At 38.2% G+C, this 11,529-nt stretch overlaps 1 protein-coding gene across 1 annotated transcript in view; it reads right to left on the bottom strand.

Annotated features, from left to right (window-relative positions):
- The window catches only part of Dora (zinc finger SWIM domain-containing dorado), a 45,906-nt gene that overhangs the window by 7,881 nt on the left and 26,496 nt on the right, over positions 1-11,529 (bottom strand). The window contains exons 6-15 of the mRNA XM_019041853.2: positions 11,008-11,203; positions 7,188-9,700; positions 5,677-5,957; positions 5,061-5,272; positions 4,691-4,816; positions 3,297-3,746; positions 2,437-2,553; positions 1,914-2,082; positions 1,064-1,238; positions 77-226 (exon numbers count right to left, since the gene is read on the bottom strand). Of these exons, the coding sequence (XP_018897398.2) occupies positions 77-226; positions 1,064-1,238; positions 1,914-2,082; positions 2,437-2,553; positions 3,297-3,746; positions 4,691-4,816; positions 5,061-5,272; positions 5,677-5,957; positions 7,188-9,700; positions 11,008-11,203 (4,389 nt within the window). The remainder of the gene's footprint in view (positions 1-76; positions 227-1,063; positions 1,239-1,913; positions 2,083-2,436; positions 2,554-3,296; positions 3,747-4,690; positions 4,817-5,060; positions 5,273-5,676; positions 5,958-7,187; positions 9,701-11,007; positions 11,204-11,529) is intronic.

Here is an 11,529-nt window from a genome sequence, read left to right as displayed (position 1 = left end):
TAATCAAAATCATCATTGTGATAATTACTATAATAGAGATGTATTCAATTATATGTATTTTATTATTATGTATTACCTGCGAATTGACTGAAGCCATTCTTTAAACTGCATGCTAGCATCAGGTGTGATTTGGAAAGCTGCTCGTGCCGTGAGGATGATATTGATGAAGTCTTCATACTCATTCGGCCCCAAGTGATACAGCTGCTGATGCATACATTGTATATACCTACCATGAAGATAAATAAATTAGAGGAGAGGAAACAAAATATTTAAAAGAAATCCTTTGTCCATGAAACAAGCTATAAATACATAATGTAATTTTCAACTTCTTTTTTGTCAGGCCATCTGTAAATTACATCCCCCATTTTTTTCAATTTTTTGACACCTCCCTCCCCCCCCCCCCCCTTGAAAGGAGAACACAGAATATCGATAAAAATCAGTGGATATATTCTGCAGCGTTAAGAACATGGTTAATTTCTTTTGTTGAGTGTTAAATGGACTGCATTTTGCAATTAGGAACTATAAATTCTGGCCCGGTTTAAAAACAACGAATGTGCCATTGGTTTCCCAATGCTCAAAAGTGTTTTTTCAGATGAGCCAAAAGTCATAGCTCCGAATTGCAAAATGCAGTCCAAATATATGTTGTGTTCTAGTAAAGAGGAAAAGAATTAAAGTCACAATATATTACTAGCTGAAAAATTAAACGACGCAAACTATTGCTTTGAGCGAAAGTGGGATTATTCGTAGAAAAATCATAAAAATTGAGTAAAAATAAAATACTAATAAAAACCAATTTTTAGCTCGAAAATATTTGAAGCAAGTAATCCTTGGCTTGACTCCTCCTTTCCTAATTGGGTGACGTGATTTTTGGGCAGCCCTTCAGCTATAATTACTCACCCGGTTACTGTTAATTTTTTAAGGGAAAAGTAATGTGATAACCTCAAGAAGTTTGATGACATGGCTGAATTCAGAGATTCAAGAGCCCTTAGACGCCAAAAAGTCATTACCATAAAAAGAAAAAAGCTTTAAAATCAACAGCAACCAAGTTCGAAAATTAACTTACATTTGCTGACATTTCTGCATAAGAGGTGCTAGAGTTGATCGTAAATGCTGAATGTACAACGCATGATTGTTCCGTGACAAATACTGAGCAGCTTCGAAAGCTACTTCATGCAAAATGAATGGACTAACAACACTGTTGACTGCAGAGAAGCAGAATTTTAGCACATACTGAGATCCTGGAATTATAGTAAGAGAATAAAAATATGTGTATTATGAAAAGAACACATTAATGATAATAAAACTTTTGGCAATACAATTTAAGTACTTAACGATGACATAAAGGATTATTGTTCAAATGACCATGAACATAGGATCAATATTAGTAAGTCGGATCACTATACTAAAATTTTGTAAATGTCTAGCTTGATCACTGTACTAAAATTTTGTAAATGTCTAGCTTCATCAAATACAGGAGGGGCATACAGCTTTCACTTCTTGATGGTGATGTGAGGTAAAAATTAATACCCAAATGCTTTAAGCAGTTAAAAGTGCACTTGCAACTTAAAGTTGCACAGCGACTGCAAGATAGTTTCATACTGAATCAGCAAAGTCTCACACTGAGATAGCAAAGTATCATTCTGAAACAGCAATTCTAAGATACATTACAGTTTTTACATCAATATGGTAGTTGCAGGAAGCTGAGAGTTAAACTTTTATATTCTGTGAAAACTCATAAAAATAAAATTTAGTCTCAAAAGTAGAACAAAGATGGGCACAATCATGGTTATGATATTTGATAATGAGTTTACCTTAGACTGGTTAACTATTGAGACATTGAGATAAAAATGACAAAGGTTAAGAGATTTTAGGAACTGAAAAAGATTCTTCTCATTCATGGACACACCACTTACCCAATTCAGTAGAAACGTTGAAAAGCCATTTGATATCTTCACTATAAGGAGGGTTCCGAGCATATTTGCTGATTGGTCTATCATCATGAACCCTTCTGGAGAGGGTCTCAAGAGCGAGCATTCCAACACGGTAAGCGGATAACAAGTATCGTAATTGTGTTTGGGAAAACTGAAACAATAAATAAAAGCTTAGTCTTTGATACTGGAGGAATACATGAAAAAAATACTTATAGTACTAGATCAATGTTTTCTGCGACATAAAGGAGTCACTAGATAAATAAAAAAAAAGAAAAAAAAGGCTAAGAGATTAAGAGTGCCTCAATTTTAAATTATTTGTATTTTTACTCGAAAAAAGAAAACACTGGACTGCGTATTCTTTTTTTATTCAAATCTTACCATTTGCACAGCCCTGATATTTTCATTGTTTTTATCAAAATACCTTTAAAATTAACACTAAATGAAATAAAAAAGGCTACTTTTATGGAGTTAGGCCAATTGTCTGCTAGAATAAGAAAAAACTTACTCGCTGAGGCTTGAGCTGTGGCTGCGGAACCATTTGCTGGTTAGGTGGCTGACCATTGGCAGAAGTGAGCATCATCATACTCTGGGGAGAGCTATTTGTCACTGGTTGCGGTTCAAACTAAAGGAAAAGGAAAATATTTTAAATTAATTTTCTAGGCAATTAAAAAAAGCATATCTACTCTATTCCAAGCAAATGAGAGAACTAACAGCTGTTTTGCTTCACTTTTATAGATCAACAATTGTGTACAATGATGCAGTCTGAGTGTAACACTTATTACATCTCCCCTCCTCCCTCACCCCCCCCCCCCCTCGAAAAAAAGAATAGAGAATCACCTCACAGGGAATACTTCTTCTTTAATGCATATCGAACAACAGTGCAAATTCCAATAATCTAAGTCTACTCATTGAACAGCTCAGAAAAATAGAAAAAACATTATTCTTAAGCGGTATTAAAATTAATTTTACAGAAATTACGATTTCATAAAAATAAGATATTACTAATGAGTAATATGTGTCATATTCTTAATTTTTCCTAAATTTTTTCCTGCATAACAATATTGCAGATTAATTAACAATTACCAAACTAGCCAGCAGGTTAAAATTTAGCAAATGGTGTGAAAAACCAGGGCTTTTTTGAGAGAGCAAAAATCAGGTAACAAAGGAAGCTTGTTCCTTCCCCTTCCATGATTTGACTTGGAAGACAAATTGTCATATACGTCTATTTCATAGGTTGGCACTTAGCAGGTATGCAGGGGAGATGTGCCCTTGTAGGTGTGGTAGCCCTGCTGGGGCAGCTCCTTCCTCCGATCTCTGATAATCGAGATATATCACAAATTAATCGAGTGAAACCCAATGACATACCTGAGGTAAAGACGGTGGCAAAATATGGTGACCCGAGGGAACAAAGTATTGAAGTGGCGGAGCTGACTGGCCGACGGATGTGACAGGGATACAGCCAGAGGCAACAGGCTGGTTAGCCGCATGGGGACGGTACGTAATAGCTGTCGGTGGAACGTAGATGGCTGCAGGTGGAGGTCGCATGGCCATGTGAGGATGATGCGTGTGCCGAGTGTGCCGTACGTACTGAACAGGTTGGAATGCTGTGAGTCCGTATGGAGTGGCCACAGTGAAAGGGGAGAGCTGTTCCACAGGGTAGTACGCAGGCTGTATTGGAGGGGGAGGTGGTGGAGGTGGGGGCGAGTGGTGCACCATGGGGTTTTGCGCTTGGTTCATATGTTCCATCGGATCTTGAGCGGCCTCTTCTAAAACCTCAGGTTCATGTGACATGGAGCGCTTATCCTTCAAAGTTTGCTGCAACAACGGATACAGGTTGATGAAGGAATGGAACTCAAAGATTTTATCACTGTCTATGAGAGTTTAAAGTATAAATTTAGTCGACATCAAATAAGTTTAAGTACTTTTTGACTGCGACAGAAGAATGTGTGACGTCAGTTTAGCACTGAAAGTAGATGAAAGGATCAAGATGACGATTCTTCTGTCGCAGTCTAAAAGTGCGTTAATTTATTTGGCGGGGACTCTATGAGCCAACCGCAAAAAGGTTATGACGATAAATTTTCATCCCATCTAATCTTCGCTACTTTGCAAACATGATTTCAAGACTTATTCAGAAAACATTTCAGATTGCAAATTAGTAACTATTGCTGCTTCAAGTGTGAGAGAGTGTCATATTTTGCTAAGAATATATTGTATTGTTGAATATATTGTATTTGAATATATTTGTGATAAAAACACTTCAGACTTTACTTTTCCATTTGAAATTCCTCATCCTAAAATTTGATGCGGGAAACAATGCGCATGACATTATTTCATCTGCGATGGCAAACAACTTTATTATATGACAAAAAACGATTAAGTTATATTGAGCGAAATGACTTGGATGTTCATCCATTAGCAAAAAGATTATTTGATACAATTTTCAGCAAAACAGATGTTGCACAGCTTTCTTTACTCCACGAAAATCTAAATAAATGGGTTTGCAAGTCTGGACATAAGCAATATTCCTGACTCCTTCCGGAAAAGCACACAATGTGATATACTTTGTGCGGCCTTTTAAAATAATTGATGGAATTCATATAAAATCAGTAAGATAATTCTATCACACTAGGGATCTTGACTACGATATTTATCACTTTTTATCATTTAAAAAAAAACAAGAAACTGCAAATGGATGTTGTTCAGTGGTGAAAAGAGAGTGTTACGAATTGAAATTTCCGACAGATAAATTTTAGACTCACCAAGTACAATTCATACCAGTGCCGCGCTACAGTAAACAATACCTCAGGATATACTCCACCTCCCTTGCCGGCATTTTCAACGGTGAGACAGGCTGCTTCCAGAGCTGCTTTGCTTTGTTCTTTGCACTGAAAGGACAAACAAACATTCTCATTCATAAAACTGGTTTCTTTACAAATTGTTTTACAGAACAAAGCTTCCAAAATAGGTTTAGTCATAAAAATTCGTGAAATCATACATTAGATTAGATTGTAACCTGATTTGATTGATAGAATTTTAAATACAGTATTCCTCAAGCAGTCAAAAGACTTCTGTAGGTAAGATCTGAAGTAAATTCATACGGCTACCAGAGCTAGTTTTGGGAAAAATTACCTGGAGAACCGCACGATGGATTTCAGCTGGACTGAGGGCTGGAGAATGTGGAAGACAAGATAAGGCCAATTCAGCTGCAGCACGAACAACGTTGGCATCAATATTTCGAGATGCTCTATCGGCAATACTAACTGCTTCTGTTGGTGTCAAATGGCCTTCCCATGTATCAATCAGGAACATGATGGCTGGTGCACCTATTTCAATCGCTTGCCCTGGGAAGTAACAACAAAGGAGACAGATTTAGGTGAAAAAAGTGCGTTCGGATGGCTGCAAGAATTCTTTAGCTTAACTGAGAAAATGATTGCACATGACTTTACAGAGAAACTGCTACTAAAATATAGGTCTTCTTACTCAGTAAGAATATTCTTTTTTTTTAAAAAAAAATGATTGATTTTTTTTATTCACTCTCATAAATTTTGGTTTTATAAAGTATGGTCTCATAAAACATTGAGATGTAGTTACATTCCTCCGTCTACGGAATGACAAATTAGCGGAAATGCTGATAATGCTGCTGTAAGATTTTCACAGCTATTCTGTCAATTCTGTCTCATTATGAGCAATATGAAGAAAAGTAATACTAATAATGTAACATTAGAAATTAAACTTGTGAATATACCTGATAGCCATGAGACATGAGATGAGTACGTTCGTGACAGCCAATTTGGCGAAACGCAATTGTGAAGACCTAGACCGTATAGACCAAGTTGAAAGGCGCACATTTGGAGCGCACGGTGGGGTCCCAAATGAGGGTGCGATGATGGAGCTTGCGTGAACAAGGAAGTAGAGGAGTTGCCGCCCGCTTTGAGCAAAATACTTTTCGCCAGTTCAAGAGTGAAGTGAGCTCCTGCCTCGGAGGGTTGATTCGGTATTGAGGGGTAGGCACGTTTTCCTTTGAACCTGATATTGAGAAAATAAAAATAAAGGGTCACAATTATGCCAGTCATAGAAAAATATTTACGAAATTTTAAATGGATTCCTCAGCTTGAGATAATATGTGGTTGCCTCAACTTCAGTTATTTACTCAATGTATTTTCGACTGTAAAGGGTCGGTCAAAAAAGGGCCTTTTTGGGGGAACTCAGGGATTTCCTTCAAATGTGGCGTACATGTAACCTCGTGATGGGACAATCCTCCGGTAAACATCTTAGAGTGAGTATAAGTAAAGCTCATTTTGGCAATACAGCTTTGCAAAGTTTATATTTCTTTACAATTGAAAAATACTAATATTTCGAAGTTCCTTGGATGAGAAAACAACTTTATTCGATTCCTTTCTGTATTCTGAGGGACAATAACATACTCATGATACTGTGCTTCAGAAAATAAAACAGGATCAACAAAAGTTGTTGTTTTTCCAACCAAGGAACTTCAAAATATTAGCATTCTTCAGTGGTAAAAATTTTAAACTCTGCAATGCTGTACTGTCAAGACAAGATTTGAACTCAAGCTAAAACTTCCATTAGAGGATTGCCTCATCATAGGGTTTTGTGTAGGCCACATTTGAATAAAATCTTTAAAATCCCCCAAAAGGCGGCACTGGGCACTTTCTCGACATGCTCTGTAGAAAGATGACTTTAAGACGTTTAAAAATGTTTCCTCTTTTCATCATAACCTCATGAGGTATACACAATTTTTTTTTTTTGACAAACTTCTAAAGTTACCTCTACTACTCAAAGCTACTGATTATTGGGATCATTAAACTGGTACAGCTGTGTTACAAAAGGAGGCCCCCTGATCAACGAGCATTACGATCCAGTAAAAACTGAAAGCGGTTATGTCTTGATTGCGACAATCTTCTGACAGGGCGTCTACTAAAATTTCATTTTGGATTTTCCTGTAATTCAAATGAAATTTGCTGATTTTTTTACAGAAATAAAGTGGCACTCCTCCGATTTAACTGATCAAAATATTCAATGACTTGACTCAAATGTTTGAAAAATGCTTGAAGCACTCATAATTTCCTGATGACATTGCACTTCCTGACATTTTCTGGTTTCTACTGATGGTAGGCATCCTATCCAGCATCATTAAGAGAGATATAGGCATTCTGAGATCTCAGCAAGTTATACGGGGTGATTTTAATTTCAACTAGGTCAATGGCAGACAATACGAAAAAGGGTGAAAATACGCACCTCATTTCTTTCGAGCGGGTTGTAGTGGTGGTGGTAGGTGTGGTCGGAACAGCTGGAGTTACACAAGGCACGGCTTGAGGGCTACATGCGATTCCTGGTGCAGGACCATTCAGAGTTAAGGAACCAAGGCCAAGTTCTAGGTTCATGTCCAAGTCGCCGCTGGTCAGACTGTGACGACGGCTGTTCATGTTCCCACTGAATCCTGGCTGACAGTCATGAGATGCGAGGTTGCTGTCGAGTAGATGGTTCACTTCGTTCAAAGCAAAGTTGGCTGGATTTGAAGCTCTGGTCGATTCGTGCCTCGAGCGGCTGGACATGGATCTTGCAGTGGGATTGTTCGAATAGTACCAACTGGGCACAGGCGTTTTGATCAATTGATGAACTTCACGATCGAGCAATTTGTCCATAATTCGGGCTAATTTGTTTTGGTCGTCTTTGTAATAAGTCAGTAAAGTAATTGCAAGCTCACCTCTCTGCCTTCGTGTTCCTTCGCAAAGCAAAGGATGGTCCGCCTCAGAGACGTTTGCTTTAAGGCCAATTGCGGCTACTGCAGCTTCAAAACCTAGATTTTCATCGGTCGGTAAACGTAAATTTCGACTGAACTGCCGAGTTGGTCCAGAAATGACAAGGGTTTCTATGATAAAGGTGGCTAACATGAGGGGTAGAAGAGCTTCACCACGGCTTTTTAACACGCCGCTTTGCAGCTTTTGTGCCCTATCTCTGATTATGTCTAATTCACTCTGGCCTAGCGGTATTCTTTTGAGAAGACCGACCAGTTCTGATTCTTGATGTGCCATCTTCACTTCGAGGGGTTTGGTTGTTGCCGGCGGTCGCGGCATTTCTAATCCAAACAGACCAACCTTAAATGCAAGATGAAAGTGTTCATGATTTTCAGCTAAGACTGAGCAAAGAAATGCGCATTTGGCCAACGTGTCAGAGGCTAACATGCTCAACTGATGAGAAATCGGATTGACCTTCTTACGTTTCCCTTTCGTTTGTGTGGGTGGTAATTCTATCATTAAATCAGGCGGGTTTGTTAGGAGCTGCTCTGCTAGTCGAACACCTAGGATACATGCTTCTGCAGCATGACCGTGTGCGTGCAATCCTTCAGCTCTGGCGAAAAGAATATCCCATGGATCTGTTGGAAGTTTCAGGTTTGTAAATGCAGTTTCGGAGATTTCTGGCTTAGCATCCTTTTTACTAGCTGAAGTAGTTGCCTTGGCGGTGTCATATGACTTAGGATCATATAAGTACATTGCGTAATCATTCTCGTTAGATTGTTGTGAGTCCGAATTGGAAGAAGAGATGCTGTCATCTTTGGAGAGCCGCCTTTTGTCACCATTTTCAGGGGTTGCATTTGATGTTGTAGCTGTTATGACAGGGGCTGTTGTTGATGGTTGGGTAGTTTCGATAAAAACATCATCTTTCTTCAAAGATTGATCGTCGGTTTTAGAAGTAGATGGGGTATCTTTTGAGCTGCTGGGCAGTTGAATGTTTTTCATAGAGTAATCACTTTCATCACCACTGCGATTATTTGAAGTAGATGAGGAGGATATGTTCTTGGATTTGGCGTGGCGAAGGTGAGCTGAGCTGGATGATGAGTCACTTCCACCTCCGTCTTGCGAATCTGATGCATCGACTGGTGGAGGCGTATCTGGTCCATTATTCTCACAAAATCCTTCACTACTGACTGAGCTTCTATTATCTCCATCGTTTGAGTTATTAATTCCAGCTACATTTGTAAGATTGGCGAGATCATTCATCCGTGACATGAGCCTCAATCCTTGAGTCACGCTCAATGGATGGTCGTAGGAAATCAAATCTGAAGGGGACATATCAGTTCTGGAAGTTCCGCAGTACGGGAAGCTTTCAGGCAGTGGTTGTTTCTGCGAACGACTCGGCCGCACATGGAAGCCGTGATGATGGTGGTGATTTCCTCGAGAATCATGCTGGTGACGAGGGTGGTGATCACAGTGTAAAACTATCTGCGATGAGCTAACAGGATTGAAAACGATATGATCCGTTCGAGAAGCTGATTCACTATGTTTGAAACAAGCGGTGAATGGCTGAGTGGTGTACAGCCAAGCTCCGCCGCAGCTTACGTCATTATATGTAATACCGGGAATCTGATAATCTTCCCAGTCAAGGAAACAAGCTTCGACAGCGGGTTTGAATCCGCTAAAAACTTCACTGTCCACTCTCCAGTTGTTGTGCGATGAACCTGACTTAGAATTTGAAGTGTTGAGCATTTTGTTCTTCATCACCTTATCTAGAGCTTTAATATGCCACTGCTTGAACTGAGCTTGAAGGAGAGAACGCTCTGTTGGTGAGATCCCAGGATTGAGAGCTGCTAGCCGCCAAAGAATGACGATTTCATCGCAAAGGGAAGCACACGCATGCTGCATTGAATGTGAGTTGCTGTTCATGCTTGAGTGTTTTCCTCCGCCATGGCCACCGCTTGACAAACTTCCTCCTTGAAGTGCAACTTTTGTGCTGAACCACCAGACAAGAATCTAGAAAAAACAAAGCAACATGTTACAAGAGCAAAGATTAATAGCAGCCCAAAAGAAGCCCAAGTACAAATTAATGGAAGGACAAATTCGCTAAGGATACACTTGAATTTGATACAAGAAAATTGTAAGTCTTTTCGCTTATCAGTGGTAAAATTCAATGCCACATGGACAGAGTACCAAATAGAAGAAATTTATTCTACCCGGCAGTAAAAAAATTAATTAGGGAAAACAAATTTTTTGAAGAATTTTTATGAACACTAGAGAGAATTACAGGTGCATGGAGGCAATTTTTGGTGATTTCTTTGTATTCTATGATTTTAAGAGCCAAAGACCATAACGAAGGTCAAACTCTCAGACCATGTTGCGAACTTCATGTCATACTTTACTTTTGAAATAGAAAACTACTCAATGTCAATTTATAAACACTTCTAAGATTTTCCTTCTCCATACAAAAAAATATTCTCAGAGAATTTCAAGGACAGATGTTGATTTGCTCTCCTTTAGAGAAATTAAATGGGAGGCGAGATTTTAAAACGCCACCAACTTGATACGTGGTTTGTAAGTTTCATTTTTGATAAACATTTCATAAATTTACCTGGTGAGCTGCACAAAAAATTTGAGCATAGAGGCATATACTATTGTTTTTATGTCACTACATACTGTGCCAATGCCAAGTATTTCAGAATTTGAACTCCTAATTTCCATATTATAAGAAGTTTTCAACCTTAAAAAAGGAGAGACTTTTGAGACACCTCCTTGAGGATACTCAATTCAGCCCCTAATTTTATAAAAAGGATTTAAAAAAAAAGGATAAAGCAAATTTTTCATTTCTATGGCTCAGATGCAAAACTACGTACCTCTGTTTGCGACATTATAAACTTCCGGTCATCCCTTATTTTTTCTTTGAAAAACTAAACAACTTAAGTTCTTGAAAGCTTCCTTGATTTTTTTCCCTATTAGCAGAATATTTTGTGGAAATTTCAAGCTATATAGTTGACTTGTTTCTCTTCAAAAAAATAAAATAGGAGCAGAAATAAATGATTGCACACTTTGGCCATCGATTTATCTCTCAAGTCAACAATTACATTGATCATCAAACTGAATCTAAATTCCCACACTGTGAATTAAAAGAGATACCACCTCTTTTTGGTACAAAAACAATGATAATCGACAAAAATTGCTGTCTCGTAAGTGTGAGCCTTCCATAGAAGTGTCCGCTGTCCGCTTTAGCAGTTTCAAAAAGCTGAGACCAGCAAATAATACGAGCACGATGAGAAAAAAAAAATCTTTGATACAGAAAAATATACCTGTTCGATTGCCACACACTCTTCGGTGATTATTTCTAACAATGGGAGTGCATTGCAATCGTTGCGCTTGAACATTTCTCGTACAATGGATAGTAAGTTCCACATGCCCTCCGGCTCTCGCCCTCTCAATGGGCGCAGTAAACTCGTCCATTCTGATGCGGCAGGAGGAGCAGTATTTGATAAATAATTTACATCACTGAAATTTGAAAAAGAAGAGAAAAACATTAATTATTCTTAATGATGGTGAAATAAAAAGTTTGGTTAGTGGAATAGTAATCAGGAAAAGAAAATAGAAAAAAATGATTTCTTAAATGTGAACAATACGCATTTTGTTGGTACCATTAATTTATTTTATTATTACTTTATTTAAAAAGCAGAAAAAGCTCTAGAGCTTCAATCCTGAAATTTAATTATATTGTCCAGAATTGACGATGATGCTCATTCTCTGATTTTTCCCTGATGAGATATCAAAATTTTTTCCCACTTTTTCAGGATTTTCTTAAGAAAAAGGCTAAAATGGCC

The sequence above is a fragment of the Bemisia tabaci genome, chromosome 3, assembly GCF_918797505.1.
Source record: "Bemisia tabaci chromosome 3, PGI_BMITA_v3".
Taxonomy (NCBI): Eukaryota; Metazoa; Arthropoda; class Insecta; order Hemiptera; family Aleyrodidae; genus Bemisia; species Bemisia tabaci.
The sequence above is the reverse complement of the archived record's forward strand: the minus strand, read 5'-3'. Positions and strand labels throughout refer to the sequence as shown.